We start from the raw sequence: 24,085 nt of genomic DNA, 5'->3' as shown, positions 1-24,085 counted from the left end.
CAAAGTCTCAGAGTGAATTATTTAACCAGCGTTTATTGGCAAATGCTTGATATTGGCGTACGAGATCTGCTGCTGCTAAGCACATATACAAGAATGTGTTCAGCTTAGTGAAATAACAGGCATAAAGGACATTCTGCTGCATGAAGATATTAAACCCCAGTATAGCAGATCTCTACAGGTGGTGCTGGGGAGGAGGAGGGGTAAACGCAGCAGGGCCACACGGTTTCGTACATCTGGTTGGCTAATCCACGGCAACAGAGGAAACAATCAGTGCTAGGTTAGAGATTCATGACTGAAAGTATACAAACCAGTCTGATATTAATCACGTAAACGTTGTTATTTAGGTCGAGCGTGAAGATCAGTGTGCAAAACCTGAAGAGCCCCAGTCTGATCAATTGTGTGCATTCGTGTGCTGCTCTCTGCAGGGAAACGGGACAGTAAATCCATCTCTTTCCCCTTTCATGTGGCCACAGGGCTTATACTAAGAGAGCCTGCTCACTGGCACAGGATTCCCTAAAATAGCAGCATTCATACTGGGCCTGCTGTTGTAGAAAGGAAGACATTTAGTGGAATTGGACGGAATCCATGATATTAAACAGTAGATGGGATTGTGAAGCAGCGGGAGTAACCGTGCAGGGCAGCAGGCCGCAGGAATGCAAATCATCCACACCGCTAGAAGTGAGGTTAGCAGGTGGCCTCCGCTATTCATGGGACGTCAACACTCTTTTTAGATCGGGACCGCATAACCCTGACCACTGCTTTGAATTAAGTCAAATACAGTCATTCAGTTTTCTGGCATTCAGCAAAAAAATCTACTTCATAAAAATCTTTGTGATAGATTTGCATGCAAACATCTGTCTAAATTAATCCGCCACAGAATAAAAAAAAATTCTGACTTTTTTTCATGCAATCGTGAGATATAAAGTCAGAATTGCGCGATATAAACTCGCAATTGTGAGAAAAAAAAGTCAGAATTGTAAGATAAAAAGTCAAAATGAACTGTTTATTTTTTTTACTCAGTGAGCCCAAATGCAGTAATGGAGTAAAAAAAAAAAAAAGGTCAATAATTACGTTTTTTAGCTAATTCATGTAAATCCTGCAACAAACATGATGAGTCCACTGTGGTAGAGAAAGACACGGAAAAATATATTTGAAAATAGATTTAATGACATACAAACATGATTCTAAAATAATAAATGCAATATTTTCCAAAAAATATATATATTACTCAGAGTACTAATACAGGTATATAAGGAGGAAGAATGTTTGCTCAGAAATCCTTAATTTTGCATATCCACGCACTGATATCTAAAGCAAACTAATATAAATCAGCAGATGTGGGCTGCAATACTTTGGGCTATTTGAGGAAATATGTGTAGACATACTCAGTGCTTTTACAACAACACTACACTCATTTTATTAACAAAGAATTATTGTTTATTTATTTATTTTTGCTAAATCCAATATGGCTGTTCACCCAAGAAAATGGGTGATTAGGGTTTAAGGCCTTTACATGTCTTTTGTAAAATAGCAGCAGTTCTGTTTTTGGAGTGGTTGCTTATGAATTTATGACATGTGATCGAAAGAAAGGAAATTATATTTGATCCTCTAGTCTACGACTCTCTCTAACTGGTCTAACTCATTAACATCTTCTCAGAGAAAGAGCAATCAGCGATGGATCTGTGGTAAGAGTGGTAACTTTTAACTACATCACACACTTAAAAAGTTATTACAAAACAAAGCCAAATAAATAAGAGGAATTGTGAGCTAATATATACATAATACTGTACATCAAATGTCAAAAACTATTTCTTCTGATATGTTATTTATTCCAGCAATATGACACAGACGCTCCTCTGGCCTCAATGACATCCACAGGACCTCACCACCATATTCCTGTACTTTTTCAGAATTACATTTGAGCTGTCATCAAAATACAGCACTGATATGGCATTCAGTTTGGTTGGTGCGCAGCAAGGCTTTGGCACATTATCAGGAAACATTAGATGGACCTGTGATGGGGAAAATGAAAGAAATCTATGATATGTTGGACGAAAACCGGTGGGTTTTGACTGGACAAAAAATGGTTAAACAAAAATATCCTTCAAACTTGACAATAAAACTAAAGCTAACAAAGACCAGTAAATACTGGAACAAATGTATTGCTCATTGTAATGTAATGTTAGTGTAACGGTTACGTTCTTCGTGTGGTTCCCATCTTTCCTTGTGTTTAGATTCTGTTCCCGTTGCTGGTTTCTATGGTTACTCATTGGTTAGTTGATTATGTTTACCTGAGTCTTGTTTGGTTCGTCATTTAGGCCTGTATTTAAGCCCTCAGTTTGATTCTTCTCTTGGTCCTGTATTGTCTTTACATGTGTGAAGCTGTTAGCTGATTTTTGCCTTCTGGTGTGCCTTTGTTTTTGTAAATAATTAAAATCTGCTGCAATTTAGATCCTCTGCTCCTCTTTCCTTGCCTACGACGTGACAGTCAGTTCATGTATTAACCAACATTATTTAGTGGGACCTTATTGTAAAGTGTTACCTTTAAGACTTATATGCATTCATTTGCACAAATCTGTGGCTCATTTTTCAATTCTAGAAATATGAACTCCTTCCTCGCCATTGACGGAATTTTCCGGCTTTCAGTGTTTTCACTGTTATAGCATGTGTAAGGCGTGTAACGCGATCATCAACATTAAACAGTGTTTAAATCAAGGACGAGCTTTAGGACTGTCAAGCTTTGGGGTGTTGATGGACCTGATCTACTTCATCTGTGTTTTGATCATCGTTCTGAATTCGATTCAGATGTAGTCTTTAACAAAAATGCGATTTTCTTAGGTTTTTTGCTCAAAATTCCCCACATTCAAGTGTTGATAAAAAAGAATGAATGACGCTAGGATAAAAACTCATTTTAAAGCAGAGGGTCTGTTCTTTCTTTTGACATATTGCACGTTCAGATATTCCAACAACAAAACATTCTGGGGGCCATGATCAGAAATGTTGGCGCTGGCTGAAACAATGGACACTTACCAAGGTCTGCACAATCGCATGGTTTGTCGCGTTCATATGTGCGTTCAGTGGAAAAGAACATTCTCCATCACAATAAAAGGCTGCGTAGCCCTCAGGAGCAATAATCCAATCCTGAAACGAGACAGAGACAGTGATGTATGTTCTGGCTGAATGGAGTAATCAGTCCTGTAACTGATGTCTAGCGAGTCGCCACATGCGCTTACCTGCCATCCTAAGTCGCGGAAGCTCACGTAAAGTTCATGCTTCTTGCAGGCTTGCCTCTGTTCACTGGTGTTCTGATCTAGATAACAGCAACAAAACGGACGTTGAGCCTTCAAACACTGAAGTAGTCGTGTTGTTTAGTCTAGGAGTGTGTGTGGGCTCAATGTGCTCTATGTTTGCAGCTGGCAGGACGTCTTTGTATATAGACTCTAAATGCAGTAAATACTCAGTGATTTGATGGCATTAAAGAGCCCTGCATTCAGAAAACATCAGGTAAGCTCAACATGCATTCTTCAAGTGACTCATCTATGAAGGACAGAAATGTTGACAACTGCTACTTATTAAATGCAAAATAAAGATGCAGTAGGTGATTTTCTTTTTATAGAATAGTTTGCAGAAAGTTTCACTCAAAAATCACAGATGTCACTGAACCCTAAGGCCTTAGCTTTGTAAATGGCAAACAAATTGACAGTGGGCTGATACTGTAGAGCTTCTTCAAGATTGTGAGGTGCAATGTAGAGCCACAAGCTTTGGTCATTGAGTTTTCACCGATATCTGGAACACGCTTCCAACTAACAATAGAAAGTGTCCCACTTTTGCACAGTGTGTTGCATCTGAAAATATGGCTAAAGATGAGCCAAAACATGGAATTATTTAATTGCATTCTAGTGACCTGTTGTATTGTTGAGCACTTTTTAATTGTCTTTCAGATGTAATTTCATCATAGTGCAACTTACTTGTAATTGCATTATTATTACTAGGATTGTATTTTTTTTTAATTAGGTGTGATGTTTTAAATTGTATGTATGTTGTTTATCGATGAATGTTTTAACTATGCCACATTTTCCCTCTTTTCCATCCTGGGACAGCAGATGAAATTTAGCTCTGTACAGTAGCTGATTTTGGGGCAGTCATTGTCCATTTAAATGATAAAAAATGTTAAGAGACGCTAACCAGCTGCATTCAGAAGACATTGAGGCCTGTCAGTCATTTTGAGCATTTTGGTTTGCTGACTTTTTCCACATTGCAGCTTATTCAGGCCAAGCACTGCCCAGTTAGAAACAATAACCATACTTGTGACTGACACAAGTAATGTATTTTACCATGTTGTATCTGAAACACTTGATAGCATTATATTCAACTGATGTGGAAAAATAACTTAAATAATGGTGCAAAATTCTCCACAAGTTATACAGAAAGCACAAAAAAAAAAAAAAAAAAAGGAAAATGATAAGTGAATAACACTGATGTAGAACCCTGGTTGTAGGCCTAAACTTGACATGTAAACTTGTTTCTCATCCTTATCCTTATCCTTTAAAAATGTGGTTGACTGGAAAGTTGTTCCAGGATCAACAAAGATGTTGATCCAGGAACATGTTGAACTTGGTGAAATCACATTCACTGAGAAAACACGTGTTAAACTCCGCTCCTGGAGGGCAACTGTCCTGCACAGTGTACAGAAGCTCCAACCAGCTCCAAAACACCTGAAGTTTAATACTGAAGACATTGATTAGCTGGATCAGGTGTGTTTGATTAGGGTTGGAGCTAAACTCTGCAGGACAGTGGCCCTTCAGTTTGTATGTAGATGTTTTGATCAGAATATCTGTTCATCCAGAAATAACACAGATTGTTTCACAGACAACTCAAAAAAACAATGTTATTTCTAGCTGAATTGATGTTTGTTTAATGCCACTATCCTGACAAATTTAGAAAATCCAGTGATCATTGCATTGCACTTTATTTTACAGTACGTAAACATCCAGTGTCCTTACTAGGAGTTGCACGACCCCAGATTTTTTAAATTCGACTTTCAGTCGAGTCGATATCGACTAATCACTAATGACGTCATTAATAAAAACATAAGAGATGGGAATGCTTTGCAACATGCCACAACTAGATGCTAAAGTTTGTGAACAAACGTAATGTTGACTTGGGTAACCTGAACCTCGAGCCGAGACTCAAATTCGGGTCGCCAAACGCTATTGCTATTGCTCCTTATTTTTCAGTTATTTTGTCTATGGGTCATTATATTTCTCACAGATTTCTGCTCATTCTAACTCAGATACAGATAAAGTAGCACAGTAAGATTTGAAGGCGTTAGTGAGAGAGTGATTGTCTGTGTGAATGAATCCTAGCTGTCTGTACACAGCGCCTCTAATGGTGAAGCTGTGGGTTTTAGTTCGAAATCAGAAAGCAATATATGCTGGAACGTTTCAGTTTCTAAGAATAAACTGTTTAAAAGGTGCATTCACCTGATCAATACTGAGTATCCATTTGGTATAAACAAACACAACAAGTGGAGCGCTCTCGGAGTATACTTTTATTTGTCATTTTAACTGATGGAAACGGATGTTAGAGTGGACTTCAAAGATTTCTTCAATTCAAATCAATGGGATTTGTGATCGTAATTTATACAAAAATCTAACTCCGGTCAGTTAGAAAGATATAGCACGCTAAGTCAGAACAGTCTGAAGGTCTTCTGCAGGGCAACTGTGTTATTAGTGTGAAAACCACATGATCAGCGACTAGTCGACGTCAAGCTTAATGCGTCATGTGACATGTTGACTAGTCTGTGCAACCCCTAGTCCTTACCTAAGAAAGCAATGGGAAATATAAAGTGACTACATGCGTTTAGGGGTAGGTTCAGGGTTAGTACTTAGTTATTACCCAGTTATTGTACTATAATAAATACATAAGTACAATAAGCACGTATATGCTGAACAGAACTGTAAAATAAAGTGTTATCGTATTAACCTTACTTGCTCTTCCTTGGGTAAAGCTAACAATCAGACGAGAGGTTGTGAGATCGAAAAACTGCTTTCCAGTTTTTTGTGTCAGACGTAAGTGAGTGAACTTTAGCTGGTTTGTTTGGTGGAAGTTAGAGAAATGGCTAACATTGCTTACAGCAACTTTAAGGGGCAACTCTGAATGTTTTTAATTTTGGAAAAACGGCACTGTACCTCCACTTTTAAGAGCTGGTGAAGATTTCGGTTGTGCTTTGCTTTTGTTTCTGTTGTGACTCTTCCTCTTGCCTCCTGCTGCTCTTACAGAACGAAGCAGAACCTCGCTGGCTTTGAAAAAAGCGACCAGGAACGGCTGTTTGGACTGAGGTCCGTTCCTTCCGATGATGCCAGCAGATTTCATGTTGATGCTTCTACCTGAAAACCCAACAGATGCATGCATCCGATTACAGAGATCAACGTTAGACAAGCAGCCATGATTAAGCCACGAAAACCTCGTCCTGGGTGGCTAAATCACCACAACTATGTATGACATTTTCTATGGTCCGCACAGATGCTGTAGTGATTGTCTGAATGTCAAAGCGAGAGGGAGAGGACTGAAACTGATCCTAAAAAGCTGACAACTTCACGGCATCAGGTTCCCATTTAAGAAAGAGGAAAAACTGGGTGTAGTCGTGACTCAAAGATGATACTTCTGTGAAGACTCACATTGGTAAACCTGTCTGTTTTGAAGCTAATATAATGACTATGTGAATGAAAGTTAAACCAGCTGCATTTCATGGTCTTTATTTCCAGTAAAAAGGGAATGCAACAATAATTGAAAACAACAAAGTGCCGTTTGCAGGAAAGAACACTAAAATATGACAGCGCTATTAAAGTGACCAGTGATGGTTATTATTCAATAAATTCCCCAACAAATGAGTAGCACAGAGTAGCATTAACCTGGCAGATATCCATTGTAAAGTACCACTAAATGCGAAACACATCCCACATTCACAGTTCGCGTTTCTCGTACAATTATGTAACTCCCTGTAGTATAATTCATCGTTGGAGAAATCAACTGGCTAGTCTCGAAACCGTATTAACTTTATTGCACATCCGTCAATCGAACCACACTGTTTCAACAATATAGAACTGTCCTTAATGACTAATTACAACCGTTAAATAACCGCTTTGAGATTTAATTCATGTCAGATTATTGCTGTAAATAACGAACATGGCTTCTGAGGACAACTTCATTACTTTTGATCTTTGTTGTTTTGCTTTATTTCCAGATGTTTGATTCAGTTGGAGGTTTAACTCTTCATAAAAGGCATTTTAATTCTCTTGACAACTTAAAGGACGTAGAATGAAGTTTATATATGGAACTGCATGTTAGCTTGCTCATTATGGCCAAGATCATGATCCATTCAAGTCCACATGTCACAAACTATGTTTCTTGCCACAGGTCGAGAGCTGTATTTCCAGTAACACTTCATTTTAAGGTGAAGTTTCTACATGTACTTACTATAGTCATAATAGTAAATGATGCATAATTACCAGTAACTAACCCTAAACCAAGCCCTAACTGTAAGTACAATGTAACTACGTCACCTTAAAATAAAGTGTAACCATAGTTTCAATGCTTTTGCATTCCCTCGCAAAATCGTTTGCATTCGCACTCAGAACATTTGCGAGAGAATCCAAAAGAGTGAATCCCCTCTCATTTTCCCCCCATCACCATGTCCCTTCAGGGGCTCCGTACTTCCTCACACAAAAACTTGAACTGAATTGAGCTAGATGATGACTGTATATTGTCTTCTATAGAGCTGCTTTATAAGTACATCAAATTTGTTTCATATTTGACGAATTTTGCAACATCGACACTGAATTATTAAACTGAATTGAATTGACTCGAGATGAATAATGACACTATTGTCCTTTAAGAGCTGCTTTACAGCGGAAAAGTAAATATGGCCCATATTTGATGAAGCTTGCATCATTGATTCTGTTCTTTACCTGTTTGTTACTGTGAAGCTGCTTTGAAACAATCTGTATTGTATAAAGCACTATATAAAAAAATATGTATGACTAGTTCACAAATTGGGATTATTGTAACTTTGTTTGCAACACTTTGACCATGTGACAATTTCATGAGCATTTCTATTCGTCTAAACAGAGTTCGTACAAGGTGCTTAAAGTATTTGAATTTGACTTGTCAGTTGAAAAACAGTCATTTTTATGAAGAAGTACTTGAAAAGTGCTTGAATTATATATATGGGAAATTTATTTGTCATTTTATTGATAATACAATCTTTTCACACACAATTAAAGCTGCAGTCTGTCTGATATAGATATAAAGGCATTTTGCACAGCTATGAGCGTGATATTACTCTTAGAAATATATGACAACTATATGACACAGCTTTTATTCTTCAATTCGATCATACACTCACCTAAAGGATTATTAGGAACACCATACTAATACTGTGTTTGACCCCCTTTCGCCTTCAGAACTGCCTCAATTCGATCATATATTCATGGGAGAAAAAATCAGTTTGAATAAGGAAAGCTTTGTCATAGTATCCTTTCAATGGTTAAAGTTTCCACAGTCACTGCATGTGCTGCACTTTATTTGTACCATTTTGTTTTATTAGATTATTTTTATTTATCTATTTGCCTTTTTTAGAATGTAAAGATAATAAAGAAAGATACTGTTCGATAAATGAGATCTCTGATTGTAGTCCTTAAAAAAAAAAAAAAAGTAGTGCTTGAAAGTCCTGGATTTTGACTCTACAGTGTCTGTATGAACCGTGTCTGATCTCCGTCAGAGATTTCTCCAGTGTAATGTGTGGAGTGTCTCCACCCTCGTGTAAACCGTGGGTCTGCTGTGAAGGTCTTACCGTCAGTGGTCTCCACGCAGAGCTGAAGGCCCATGTTCTGCTGAGGGTTCAGGAGCCAGTGGTTACTGGTGGCCGTGATGTCAAACACCAGCCACCCCCCATCAGTGGCTCGAACCTTTTTCCAGTCCAAGAGAAATGTTTCAGAGTCCCTAATGACACAATAAGAATGCACTGTGATTTACATTACATTTTCGAATATAATATTTCACTCTCCCACGCAAATAGATAAATGTTAAACAGTGATGACATGTTTAAAATCCGAGACGAATGAGTTGGATTTTGCTAATTGCAGTCATTCTGCATGTTAATTAGCAGTGTTGATTATACCATACAAAAACAAATATTGAAATGTGTGCAACCTAGTTCTCTCTCAACTCCTCCTTTTCATCTCGACCACAGTTTTGTCAACAAGCCATTCCTGTTCATCTACTTAACTGATGTTCTACTAAAACAGCACATGGGCCACACAGTGAGACAGCGGCCCTGATCTCACAGACAGAGAAATGATCAGAGACGGTGTCATGTCCCAGCATGCCTCAGTGAGGGCGAGCGCCACACCACAGTCTCCTAGCTGTGACATCTCAGTGTTCTCGTTCTCTTTTTAACTTCAGCATGAGCGACTGAACACAACTGACACAAAGCAGACTCTCTGTGTGTCTACAGAGAAATGTAAAAACAGATTTTAACAGATGTTATCAAAACTTTCCAAAAAAGTACCATGGTATCCTTTGAAGTACCTTGGAGTACCATGGCTAATGGTAAATCATTCAGTTCCATCAAAGTGCCGTGATGCGACCATCTGATAACATTTAGATTCCACTGATGATTCTTTGCATACTTTAGTAAGAGCAAAACCCAAGCCATATTCATTTGTCCTCAACCAAATATTCTAAACCAAAACAATGGTAGTTTTTTCTGTATTTCATTTATTAAAGCACCATCTGTTATGTCAAAAACCTTGTTCTAAATGTCGTTTTTCAGCGACGCTGGTTCCGAAAGTAATTATTTTTCCACTCATTTCTCCCAAAGGGATTTCAAAAAGGTCTTTGTTATAAGCCATGAACCGAGCCAATCAGCGACGAGCAGAATCAAAACATTACTAACTTTGATTTGAAGCAAAACAGTTTTTGAAAATCAGACAAAAATACAAGATTGTGAACTGACCAGCTTTAGTGAGGGGAAGAACTACAATCCCATGTGTGTATAGTGTATATATATATATATATATATATATGAATACGTTTATTTTTATTTATTTTTATGGAAAAATGTACATAAGACAGGGAACAACCAACAATATAAGACACTTCCATTGAGACAAACTCACAGAGTTCGAATTTGAGAAGGAAAGGAAAGGAAAGGAAAGGAAAGGAAAGGAAAGGAAAGGAAAGGAAAGGAAAGGAAAGGAAAGGAAAGGAAAGGAAAGGAAAGGAAAGGAAAGGAAAGGAAAGGAAAGGAAAGGAAAGGAAAGGAAAGGAAAGAACACACACAAGGAGCAAGGATAAAGACAAACAGGTAGCCGATAGACATCAAAGGAAAAAATACTAAAATAATAAATATTTTGACAAAGAGAAATATAAAGTTTCAGACTTTCTATTATGTTCTTTTTTTTCTTAAGCATTTGAAGCTCTGAAAAAGTTTAACAAAATCACAAAGAAATATATAAAAGGAGGACTTACATTATTTCCATCTACAACTATGGATATATTTAATCATCAATAAAACAAAATTTACAACATTACCTGAATAAGTTAGTTCAGGTAAGAGTTTAAAAATGCAAAGTAAATTCTATATTAGTACTCAGTTTAAGCTTGTAGAAATGAAAGCGAAAATATCATCGTTATAAAATTAAAACCTACTCTCAACTTTCTGAGACTGGTGTTCCAGGATTGCAGAGTAAACTTCAACTAAGTAGAAATTACTCAACAAAGTTTAACAGGCCAAGTTAAAGTTACTTAATTTCTTTTGTTAATTTTACTTAACTTAAAGTAGATTTTACTTAATTACATAAGTGAAATTTACTTTAACAATATGCGTGCAAAATCTTTCAAAAGAAAAATGAAGTGAATTTTACTTCTTGTTTTTTTCCCAGTGTATTTAAGTTTTTACCAAATATGCATATATTATCAAATATTTAAGTATTTTGAGAGAGTAGGAAGACCTGATTGTGGTACATGGAGTGGGCGGAGCTAACAAGCTATGTTGGCACGTTTTTCTTGTTTCGACTCTGATTGGTTGAACTGTCTGTATAGCTTCATTGGTAATGTGTTTTCTTATACAAATTCTGCTGTTAAACAATATTTAAACGTTATTTTAAAACTAAGTTGAAATAATGTGGGCTGACGGCTTCAACTGCAGCAAATACTATTGAGTAACAACTTCGTAGCTCACGATAAGGCTGTCTTTAAAGGTTAATAAAAAGTGAGTTTTTTCCTCCAGAACCCGACTGTTGCGCTCGATTACACTGATTTAAGCCTTAAGAGCCTTCGGTTGAACATCACACATGACAAAAGTAATGAGTTGCGGTTCAGTGAAAAAGTCAAGAATCGCTCCCACAGATTCAGCCAGCGAGTGAGTCACTAGACTGATTCACACGGGTTAAAATGTCATTCAGTCATGTGACCTGGATTACATCGAACTGCACACAACCAGTGAGGACAATGCAACAGAAACATGTGCATATCTATTCATTGCGTTAAATTCAGATTTTCCTTTCCATTAAGCTTGTAGATACAGTCGCATCACAGCACTGAACTGAACCAGATCTGAATAAGAATTGGTTCTCTATTCCCAATCCCATTACGGTATCACGGTACCTCCACAGTATCGTTTTGTAAAGGTGTCGTTTACCACCGTGCCATTAACACTCGCAGTGGGCACGCTTTGGCAGGCTGTATGAAGTGGGTGCTAAACTGTGAAACACTAAATTCCATTAATCACAGGAAAATCCAGAAGGGAATGTGAGAAGCTGTCGGACACGGATGCCTCATAAACGCAGTCATGAGGTCCAGTGCTTCTGATGGCGGGATCCATTTTAAACCCTTGTTTCATTGCCCCAGGAGAGCCGTATCTCCACTTTAATGTCTCAGCTGCATTCATTCATGCTCCCGTCTATGAGGTGCCCGTGTATGACTCAAGATAAGTCACGGGTCTCAATCTAGATTAGAGGACCATTAGAGCCGTGAAGAGGCAGGTGGGCACAGACTCACTTTTAGGAAGCGCTGGAAGTCTATTAGGGCCAGATGGCCCCGTCTGGGGTGCAAGCGCTCTGACAAGCTGTCGAGATATGCAAGGAGTGATAACTGATGGACTTTCAAGACTTGCATAAGTGCTGGAACTTGCAAATGAGCTGTTAATGGAAAGCTTTATCCATGGCCATTACCAGCGAGCCTATCTGGTGAGACTGAGGAAGAACAGGTTTGCTTTGGTTCGGGTGGGCGAACATTTTGAGGTGGTCTAAACGTCACGGAACAAAGCTGACCTGATGTCATGGACTTTTAGTTGAGCCCAGCTGGCTATATCCTGGAAAATCAGCGAAGCTGGGGTAGTTTTCTTAGGAAAACTGTTCCCATACATCATTCCACAATGGCTGTGCAATCTTCCTCGTCTGCATTAACTGCTCAGGTTTGATCTCCCATGCTTTAGATGTCGAGAAGGACTCGAGTTACTATTCTAACTCAAACCTTATTGAGCCACATTGACACGAGCAATGCAACACTGGAAAAGAGTGGTGACCTAAAAAAAAAAAAAAATCTAAATGAACTGGTTTTATTCAAGTCAAAAACTGATCACTGATACAAACTATATATACATTAACTCTTTCCCCGCCAGCGCCAATTTTTTAAAATCATTTTCACAAACCTTTCATGGCCCCCAGAATATTTTAGTGTATGATTAGCTGAACATACAATTTATCAAGAGAAAGAACAGAGTTTCTGCTTTTAAATTCTAATGCATTCTTTTTTATCAACACTTGAATGTGGGGAAGATTCAGTAAAAAAAGCAACATTTTGAACATTTGATTTTGTTGTCAAAGACTTCGTATGGATGGGATTCAGAAGTATGATCAAACACAGATGGAGTAGATCGAGTCCATCAACACCCCCAACACTTCACAGTCGTTTCCTCTTCATGGGTTCAACATTTCATTCAGTAACGGTAGTCAGATTTGATTTATATGCTGTTGAATGTTGGATGATGGCGTTTTTTACTTGGGCGTCAGCAATGCTTCCATCGCTTGTTTCTGCTTCTTCTTTAACCGTATAACAGTGAAAACAGCCTGAAAACTCCATCAACGATGGGGAAAAAGTTCATTTATAGCAAATTCATTTTAATGGGTTAAATCAGGTAGAAATCGCACTATTGCACTATTGTACAGTGCATTTTAAATGTCTATAATATAATTGTTAAAACTTTGCAAAAAGGTTCCATTCATTAACATTATTTAATGCACTAACATTAACAATGAGCAATACATTTGTTACAGTTTTTATTAATCTTTGTTAATGTTAGTTAATAAAAATACAACTGTTCATTTTTAGTTTACATTCGCTCCATTAAATAATATTAGCAAATAAAACTGTTGATTTGAATAATGTATTAGTCAATTTTGCAATTAACATTAACAAAGATTAATAAATGCTTTAGAAGTATTTGTATTGTTAGTATATTTTAAATAATGTTAACAAATAGAATCTTAGGGTAAAGTGTTTTTGAACAATGAATTTGCATGACAAATGTTTATGATTAATGGATAATTATTAAATTATTATAAAACATAATATTTTAGAGCTATGATCTGAAACTAAATCGTGCAAAACTTTTCTTCATGATATTTCTAAAGTTCATATAATACTCTCGAGTATGATAAAGTTGTCCAAACTAGAGCGCTCAAGTTGGAGACTTGACCGGACTATATCATCAAAGCTATAATAAAACAAGCAAATAAAACTTTTGTTTTTAATAACGTATTAAATATAAATGTTGCAATTAACATTAAGATTGATAAATATACATTATTAGTATATTTTAACTGTAAACAAATGGAATCTTATGGTAAAGTGTTACACACCTTTTACAATAAACAATACATTTCCATGTCAATTGTTTATGATTAATGGATATTTTGTAGAGGGTGAGCAATATTTAGTCAATATACTCATATTTTAGAGCTGAACACTGAACACTCGAGTCTGATAAAGATGAACAGAACTGGCTGTACACAACAGAGCTGCAGGGTTTAAGGCAGGAGACGGGCCGATGGAGGGAAGATGTGGAAGAATCATCATGGATGAGCAGCGCAGCTGTTTATATACTCTTCTGTAATGATTGACAGGATCAGATGAACGAGATCCGCCCCAATCCTTGGTTTTAAAACTCCATAAAGTAAATCTTCTTTGAGGAATACTCAGAATGATAAAGATACTCGTCTGGCATCTGGATGTTTTCCATTCAGCTGCATAGTTACATATTAATAGATCCTGTAGTTAAATATGATAGCCAACAGTAGTTGTAAAAGCATTGTGTTCCTGAATAATGTTACACGTTCCAAAATATGCTATATTAATATCTGCCAAATGTATTAAACTTCCTCCACATATGTTCTGAAACTGCATGATGCATGATAATCCAAGGCAGTGCGTATATTGTCAGCTTTTCAATGGTGACAGATGACAGTCTTAACGCATGCGGTTTAAACCTCCAGACAGACTCCAGACTCACTCGTGTAAACAGGATGTGCTTTTATTTTCCGCTTGATTTCCTGCCTAAAGTGTTTCCCAGACCAGCTTTAAGAGACTTTCCTACAGGTTTAATTGGAAGTCAGGTTTCATGTAAACTCAGCGTGTCACTCTATGGTAAAAACAGCCGCTGATGCTTTGTTCAGCTTTAAACGTGTTTTATTAACATCTCATCTCATTAGTATGCATCAGGCATGATTCATTTTATATGCATGTATTTCCTTTTATGACATTTAAAGACAAATGTTTACAAATCCTCTGAGATTCACAGAACATATTCCAGTTAGTTTAGTGTCGTTTGGATTCAGTTCATAAATAAATGTGCCATTAAAAGTGTCTTTTTTTCTGATAACGTTTCTCCATCATTTAATGAAAGTCTCGCTTGGTCAAAAGTTTAGGGACGATTTCAGACCTGAGGCCTGTTGCATGAAGCTAGTTGAACAAACTCTGAGTTTCAGAGTGGGTTTAGAGTTGACAAATCCATATAAATCCAGCCTGGTTTAGATCAGGTTCAACGGGCTCACAACGCTCGGTATAAACGTTCTCTGTCAACTCAAGTTAAACACAGAGTTTGAAGCGTGTGCGCCTGAAAGTGTGACACGTGCGACAAACAGCCAATCGCACGCATCAGTCACTTCTCATTCACTTCTCTGCTGAAGATTAAGAGATCATTATGAAAAAATGTCATGAAATCAAATGCATTTACAAAGCAGGAATAAACACTGTTGCTGCAGCGAAGGTTTGAGACGGCAGCAGAAAGAACAAATCTGACTATATCAATGCAAGTGCATCAAACAAATAGGTTTATAATGTATATAGTTTCACAAATAGATCTAAAGAATACACATGAGCTTATAATATAATATAAAAGTTGTAAACATTAATAAAAAACAGAGTTTGCTCATTCACCTGGGTAGCTATTCCAGTTTTGGTACTCCATGCTACACTACAGTTTTACATGAAATTTATCTTTTCTTCCAGCAAGGACATGTTCAATTGTTAAATCTAGAGTGACAGTAAAGACATTTCCGATGTTATATTTCTACATTTTTGAACGAAACTATTAAGCGGCACAACTGTTAATGGCTGCTAAAAAGAAATAAATGGTATTTATTTATTTCTAATAGAAAACAGTTCAAATTTAATAATATTTCACAACACTAATGTTTTTATGGAGCACAAGACACTTTTTTCAAAAACCAAAATCTTACCAACACCAAACTTTTGAACATTATAATCTATTTCATAGTTGGAGTGTGAAAATATAGGCGGATTATTTTTACAGCGCTTGCAACATGATCATTCTTTGACCATTCCACACCACCTGTCAAAATACACGTCTAATTCTTTATTTTTACAATTTTCTACATTTTAGAATAACAATAAAGTAATAAAAACAATGAAGCTGACACAGGTCGGTTGCTGAGATGAGAGTAGTTGCAGGATCTATTTGCAGCAGTCACTTTATTTCACAACTTTAAGAGAGAGAAAAAGAGAGAAAAAGAGAGAAAAAGAAAACCAACCAAAGAACCAACTCAAGAGAAAAGCAAAGCAACTAAAACAGCGACATGAACGGACAAAGAACAACTCAAACAGAGGACTATATATACACACAAGTTAACTGAGGGAGAAAACAAGAGACAGGTGGGGCTAATCAATCAAACAATGTTACTATGACGGGAACATAGGAAACAAAGACAATACAAACACAGATCTGACAGAAACAAACTGTTCGAGCTGCTTCATAGCCACTCTTTGCCTATTTTCTAGCTCACGAGGTTCACTCTGGGATGCTTTTTAAACAGATCTGAAGATTTGCAGCTTTTCTTCACTACTCATCCAGACAGTTTGAATAAATGTTGTGGGAAATTCCCTGAGAATGAATTATTTATAGCTAAAAGGAGGGCAAAATCTGTGCCGAATGCTATTGTTCTGAATCGGCTCCTTAAAAAGCCCAAAGTGCACGACCGTAGGTGTAAATGCACACAATTATCTATTTTAATTTAGTTCTGTAAAGAAATCCAGGCATTCAACAAAACTCATTCTAGGAACAGGATCATATGCGAAACCTTTGAATGCTCTGACTTTTGAAGAGTACAGTGTAAAATGTGGAAAGGTCTCACCTGTTTGGATATTCTTTGATGACTTGGTATATGGTGACCTTGAGTGTGATGTTCTCATATCTGACGGGACTTTGATCCTTATAAATCCTGAACTCGGCCGCGGTCACCGCCTCACCTTCGGGAATCTGAGTCAGGTCGAAGCGAAACTCCCTGTAGTGTCGTCTGTGATGGGAGAAGTCCTTATCCCTCTCCACTGCACGGAAACACAAAGCGCACAATGAGAAGCTGCACATTGCTTTCGCACTGTAGGACTATCACACACGTTAAGCGTCGAGAGCTGCTTTCTTTAAGAAGTCATTCATCAAAATGGTCAACATTCCACGCCTAGTCCAAACATTTGGACGACCAACAAAAGCAATATCCAGTCCATTAAAGCAGGCATCTGAGCACAGGTAGCAGCAGTACAGGCCTTTCCCTGTGTTCGTGATGAATGAGCTGTCAGGGAAGAAAAACAGGCCGTCGCTAATAGCACTCTGCCTGAGCGGAGAGAAGCTGACAAGACACAAATTCCATGTTTTTGTGAACAATGTATCACAAGTTTTCTGACCTCCCAAGATTCTCATTTCTAATCTGCAGACAATCCCATGTGGGTGAGAGGTTATCACTGTCAGAAATGTAGTGCTACCTCTTAAACATGTCCTAAATGGAAGAAACCTTAACGAGAAAATATTTGTGATATATAGGAAGTGCCTGGTAGATAAGGCCTTCTCCATATATCTGGAAACTGCTCTGCCAGATGGCTATCAGACCTGTGAACGTTCAGTGAAGCACCACTCATACAGTGTTCAGTCTCACTGTGGCATCTCTGCCATTCCAGTCACAAATGAGTAACTAATTATCAGCAGTTTTCAAGATTACTATATATATACACACACTACCGGTCAAAAGCTTTAGATCGGTAAGATTTTTAATGTTTTTAAAAGAAGTCTCTTCTGCTCACCAAGGCTGCATTTATTTGATTAAAAATACAAACAAAAACAGTCATATTGTGAAATATTATAATAATATAAATCATATGTTTTCTATGTGAATATATTTTAAAGTGTAATTTATTCCTGTGATCAAAGCTGAATTTTCAGCATCATTACTCCAGTCTTCAGTGTCACATGATCCTTCACAAATCACTCTAATATGAGGATTTGATGCTCATTTATGATTATCAATGTTGAAAACAGTTTTTTACATTTTTATTTCATGATGCTATGATGAATAGAAAGTTGAAAAGAACAGCATTTATCTGAAATCTAAAGCTTTTGTAACATTAAACACTACCGTTCAGAAGTTTGGGGTCAGTGAGAATTTTTATTTTATTTTTGGGGGAAAGAAATCAAATAAATCAATACTTTTATTCATCAAGGATGAGTTAAACTGATCAAAAGTTACAGTGAAGACATTTATAATGTTAGAAAATATTCTATTTTAAATAAATGCTGTTATTTTGAACTTTCTATTCATCAAAGAATTTTGAAAAAAAAAAATTGTACACAACTGTTTTAAACATTGATCATAATAATGAATGTTTCTTGAGCATAAAATCATCATATTAGAATGATTTGTGAAGGATCATGTGACACTGAAGACTGGAGTAATGATGCTGAAAATTCAGCTTTGATCACAGGAATAAATTACATTTTAAATTGTCATAATATTTCACAATATTACTGTTTTTTTATTGTTTATCAAATAAATGCAGCCTTGTTGAGCAGAAGAGACTTCTTTTAAAAACCTAAAAAATCTTACCGATCTAAAACTTTTGACCAGTAGTATATACAGTATACAGTATACAGTACAGAAAGGCATTTTATTTAAATGCCAGAACTGATTGATTGAAAACTGTACTTTTAAAATGAATGCACATCTCAGTTTGGTAGAGATGAAACTGAACACTGATTGTTGTTGTTCCTGAACTTCAGCACAGAGGAACTGACTCCACGTATCCGCAGCCTGAAGCCTTGCACTGATGCGGTGTACAGCACTGCTGGTGGAGCGCAGTGTGAAGTGTGTTTGCGCTGCGGTGCCGGTGAAACAGCGCAGCTCGGCCTCTCTGATAGTTTATCTACAGTGAAAGTCTGCAGTTACTTAACACGCAGAGGTCAGAGGTCAGGCCACAGTTACAGCAGCTGGCCAGACTCAACTCCAGCATCCTGAATGCTAATGAACAACAGAGGATGATGGGGATATCGTGCTTTCCGGCCAATAGACAGATATTCTTTCATTAACTCAGTGCGTTTATTTCAAGAGATCAAGTAAAAGTATATTTTGAGTGCATGGCAATGATCCAGCTTTTATCTTTGAACAGAGGCTTAAACTCTACTCATAGTTGGGGGTTTTTTCTTCTCATTTTTCTTTCCTATGGCTGTAGTTTCTGATCATGCTACTGTAGACGAGCTGTTTTTATAAACCCATGAACTACAACATCAACTAATGTTGTCCTGAAATGCAAGGCTGCCGTCATTTCAGCAGTGGTGTGTAACGCAGACACTACTACTACACTTTGGCAGGTTGAATTTTATATATAATGTATAAAATTTATTTTAAAAATGCATCTGAAATAATAACCTAAGTGCAATGTAGTGTTGACAAAAAAATATATATTTTTATACATATCGATACTGAAAGATCTGAAACACTTCCAGTACTCATTTTCCTCAGAATAGACATGCGAGACCAGCTGCTCTTTCTCTCTCTCATCTCTCCGACAGCGAGTTACACACAAACCCGCCTCCACTCACTCACTCGATTGCTGTTACAGGGCTTGATTGTTGGCGTGGGATTGTGTGTATTGCGCATACTTTTACTCATTCAAAGTGCGCACACATACAGCCACCTTTCAGTGCTAAATTTAGTTATTATTCACTGCTTATTGCACTTAAACATTCGAATACACACAAAATAATGACAAAATGCCGTTCTTGGCGAGTATTCACATAAACACAGTCAGTTAGCCTAGGTTTTAACGTAAACAGTTGAGAAAGAAAACGCATGTGAAACAGTATAATGCATCAGGTCTTAAAGTGACAGCAGATTAATATTATGAGATAATATTAAAATGGCAGTTTTCCCCCATGGTATCGATGTCAGAATCGTGGCCAGTTTAAATGCTGAGTGGCTGGTAACTTTTAGCCACAGTGGCTGGTGAGCTAACACGTCAGTGTCAAGCCCTGGCTGTAATTCATCCAGAATGTTTTTAGCGCTTGAGTCTGACTGTAGATGGAAAGAGCTCCAGCGCTTCAAAAGCAGACGCTGATGACTGGAGACACGCGGAGCGCAGGTCAGGTGATGACGGGGACTCTGAAAACTCTGTTTATACTCAACTCCCTTTTGTATTTGTCTGACATATCCATAAAAACAGCTAATTCATTCACGTTTTTTGTGATTCATCCGGGAATAAATTTCTATGCTGCGGATAAATTACCTTCAATGGAAGAACCAACAAAAATATGGCAAAACCAGCTTCTAAGGCGTAAATTAGATCTGCAAAGCAAGAGAAAAAAAAAAAGACGCTACTGGCACCAGATTAGCAGATTTAGAGGAAAAGCGGCCTTTCTTCAAGCTCTTTCCTCTGCTTAACAACAGGAAGTAATTAAGGCAAATTATCCTCAGGTCAGACAGTCACTCGATAAGTTTACATGGACTGTGAGGTGAGAGGTCACAGCCACTGAAGTTGTATACAGTTCAATCTTATCGCAGCATTCTTCAAATAACAGCAAAAAGCAGTTATTACTAACGACGGGATATTAACAAACCCCGCATGTAAACGTCGTGCGTAATTTGCTTCGTACTCGTTTCACTACGGTACCGTGCATGCAAGCGTATTCAGATATAATAACACTCTTTATAGCCACATTTTTATTTTCTCTCTAGAACCTGCAATTGCCTCAGAGTTTCCAGTAACCATACAGTCCTATATATATACAGTTTATAGGGATTTCAAGGACAGGGTGAATGTGGAGGACTATATTCCAGTAATATGGAAAAAAAAAAAGCACCTGCTATTTTAACATTCATAGAAAATCATTCAATAACATCCTTTGGAATCACCAGAAGGCACTATATTTGAGATCAAACAAGATATTAATAGCTTTGAAAGAGATGATCTCAAGGACCAAAGTGTTTAATAACATAAGACAAACTTGCTAGAATATTCTAATATACATGTACAATCACTTTAATATAATCAAATGAAATCAAAGTGTAATATATTGTTTGCAATTTTATAGCATTATTTTTTAACTCTGCACTCAGATAATGCATTCATTCCTGTACAATCTAGCTTTTTTTTTTTAATAAGCTGTTTTCACTTCAATATCCAGCAAATGGACATCATCTGAAGGTTTGTTTCTTTGTTTGTTTAGCATAACTTGAGAAGTTTGTTTACTCCTAGACTCCAGTGTGTCTGCTACGTCCACCAGGTTATAATTTTACATTTTATAAACTTGGTGAAGCACTAAATCTGTAATACTGCAGCGACAAACCAAACGGTAGCTGGCAATTATCAATAATGAGCATTTTAAATCAGGAGCTGGGCTGTAATTGCATTCCTTCTGTAAACGAGCACATATTTTAAGTTTAACCTCCGTGTTCTGGGCTCTGAGAGACCGTGAGGCCCTTTCTGTCTAAAACATGTGCATCACATTGGTATTTCCTAATGTCCTTACTTTTATAAAAAAGGTTATAAACAAAACTTCACAAGTCCTGCACATTTATAAAACAAATAAATGCAATGAATCTGATCATTCTCTGACTGGCATTAACGCTGTAGAAATGCACTCCTGCTAAATGTTTATTTGAATTTGTTTGACTTTTTTTTTCTATAATGTGACAAGCAGTGTCATTGTACGACATTCACATTTCTGACAAATGCATAAACTTATAGAAATGAGGGTTACACTTTATTTTAATGTGTCTTGGTTGCAGTGTAATTATACATTTAAGTAATGAGTAATATTAAGTAACTGTACGGTTAGGATTAGGGTTTGGTTTGGTTTAGGGTTACTTGCATGTAATTATGCATAATTTATATGTTATATAAATGTATAACAGTGTAACAATGACACAGTAAAATAAAGTGTTACCGAAATAAGTAAAACAATGGGGATACATATTCAATTTTTTATTTTCCCTGCGGTTTTGATTAGATCAGAGGAACACATTTATTTTGATGGTCCCTTTTGAACATTCTGTTGACTGTAAGTAACTACATGTCAACTAACTCTCATTAGAGTATTAGTAGACTCTCTAATATCGCTAACTCTTTGTGTTGGTCCTCAACAGACTTTCTACCAACTTTGCAAGCACATTATTCAACTTATTCTACTAACCTTACCAGTCTAATACTCTACTAATACTCTAATGAGAGTAAGTAGACATGTAGGTGCAACGTTGGTCAACAGAATGTGTTAAAGGGACCATCAAAATCAAGTGAAACCCAAATTCCAAAATAGCCTATTTGAATTGATAGTGAGTACAAACAAATACTACCATTATCGAACATAAGCATTACGGAACACTCAATTCTATAGCCTATACCTACCTAGATTGACAAAACTCATCACCATGTCCGCGTCATTCAGAAAGTTGTTGTCGTGCGCGCTGGCCAGCGGCGGGCTCTGACTGGTCAGTGGCGTCGCGCGGTACGGCTGATGCGCGGCGCGCGAGTATCCAAGTGGAACTCCAGACGCGCTTTTACGCGGTTTCCCCGCGAGCGCCTTCCCGAGTATCGCGTCCTCCTCGTCGGTCGTCATCGCGTTGTACAGGTCCAGCATGAAGAGCGGTGCCGACGACGCTTGTTTCCCCGGGGAGAAGGGCCGGGGACGGTGCGGCAAGCCCAGGATGGAGAGGATTTCTCTCTGGATCTCGCGCCGCTCGTGGTTGCGCAACCGCCTGTAAATAAAGCTCGAATGCACATGGTTGTCTCCTAAACCGCACTGAACCCCGTGAAGAAAACCGAGACAGCTCCACAGAAGTCCAAATGTTGGCGCTCTCATCTTTCTCTCTCAGGATGATGCGTTCACCAAGCGAGTGCTGGGTTGATGATGGCGCTCTCCATGGTGCACCATTAATTACTTTGTTTCAGTGTCTTTACTGGCCTAATCAAGTCTTTTACTCCGTATGTTTTAGAAGAACTGCTTCTTAGATTTCAAAGTGATGCCTCAGGTCATGGCTATTGCCACTGTTAGGCAACATCTTCACTAATGCCATTCAGTTGCATTCTCAGTTGAATTATTTAATCAAACATCAAACAAATACGAGAGAGAAAGAAAAACTTACAAGGACTCTTTCTTTTCCCCTTTGCATTTACTGAGAACAGCCAGTGAACAGAAGCGCGCACTCGCGGGAGTCAGTGCATGAACTGGTGAAGTTGAGCGCGCATCAACACAAGACTACATCCCTGAAGAAGTGCTGAAAGCAGTAGTCCGTCCCACACTCTGGAGGCTTTGCATCAACCTCTAGCGGTCGTATATAAAACATCGTTGACCTGGGGCATGAATGCAAGCTCACCGTGAAATGAGAGACACTTGATATATGAGACCTTTCGTGATTAGTCAAAGGAGAAGTCCAGGCGGGCAAACACCTGTCAGCTTTATTTCAGCGTTGCTCGGTCTGTGGCTTATATTCCAGCTCACAGCTATCGAGTGCGCTTAGTAGTTCGCTATGGCAGTGCCATATTCTCTGTACAAGGGCTATTGTGAGACTTCTGCGAGTTTGCAAACTCACATCTTGTAAACGCTGGCTTTAATAGCTAATACTGAAGGATTATGATAGGATTATAACCTATACCCACGTATTCATTTCTTTACAAAACTTTACAAATTGTATTTTTACTTTGAGTATTTAGTCAAGGACAATAATTTAGTTTTTTTCTTCATGTTATTGGAGCATAAGAAAAAAATGGGGAGTTATTTTGTTGTTGATGATGTTGTTAAGCATATGTTGGTTATGCAATGTCCACTGTAGTGAACACCAGGACATGAAATGACAGGTTTAAAAAAAAATTTTTTCATTCACCAATCAATTTTAAGGTTTTAGGATAAAAAAATGTATATATAAAATGTATAAAGATGATCCTCAACCATGTTATATAAGATATAACGGAATTAACTGATATACCATTTTACTTTATCCAATGAAATGCCCATAAATGAGTTATCCCATGTATATACTGTATCTAATTTGCATATTAATGTGTTCTTGGGGCAACGGGTAATGATACAAGAAGTAATAGAAGTAAGATTTGGCAACATTTCTCATAATAATATTTAATATCTCATAGGAATATTGATATATCATTTATTTCCGTGTCTCTAAAATGCCTGATTAAACATGCTGTAAGTCCTGCTGTCTCTGCATGTATGAAATGAATGCCCTGT

At 37.4% G+C, this 24,085-nt stretch overlaps 1 protein-coding gene across 1 annotated transcript; it reads right to left on the bottom strand.

The window, feature by feature from the left end:
* Window positions 1–1,453: 1,453 nt before the first annotated feature.
* Window positions 1,454–23,152, bottom strand: bmp5 (bone morphogenetic protein 5). The gene is made up of 7 exons (XM_084391819.1): window positions 22,249–23,152; window positions 16,716–16,908; window positions 8,855–9,003; window positions 6,192–6,389; window positions 3,234–3,310; window positions 3,031–3,141; window positions 1,454–2,012 (listed from the first exon to the last, which is right to left on the bottom strand). Exons 1-7 carry the CDS (start codon window positions 22,700–22,702, stop codon window positions 1,863–1,865), a joined length of 1,332 nt encoding a protein of 443 aa, XP_084247945.1. The 5' UTR covers window positions 22,703–23,152; the 3' UTR covers window positions 1,454–1,862.
* Between the last annotated feature and the right edge of the window lie 933 nt (window positions 23,153–24,085).

The sequence above is a fragment of the Rutilus rutilus genome, assembly GCF_951802725.1.
Source record: "Rutilus rutilus genome assembly, chromosome: 20".
Lineage (NCBI taxonomy): Eukaryota > Metazoa > Chordata > Actinopteri > Cypriniformes > Leuciscidae > Rutilus > Rutilus rutilus.
The sequence above is the reverse complement of the archived record's forward strand: the minus strand, read 5'-3'. Positions and strand labels throughout refer to the sequence as shown.

Excerpts from the sequence above, each read along its gene's own strand:
- bmp5 (XM_084391819.1), bottom strand. The coding sequence starts at position 22,702 with ATGAGAGCGCCAACATTTGGACTTCTGTGGAGCTGTCTCGGTTTTCTT. Across the intron at positions 6,390-8,854 it reads CTGCGTGGAGACCACTGACG|GTAGAAGCATCAACATGAAA; the intron begins GTAAGACCTTCA and ends TTGGGTTTTCAG. Across the intron at positions 2,013-3,030 it reads ATGCGATTGTGCAGACCTTG|GTCCATCTAATGTTTCCTGA; the intron begins GTAAGTGTCCAT and ends TCCCCATCACAG.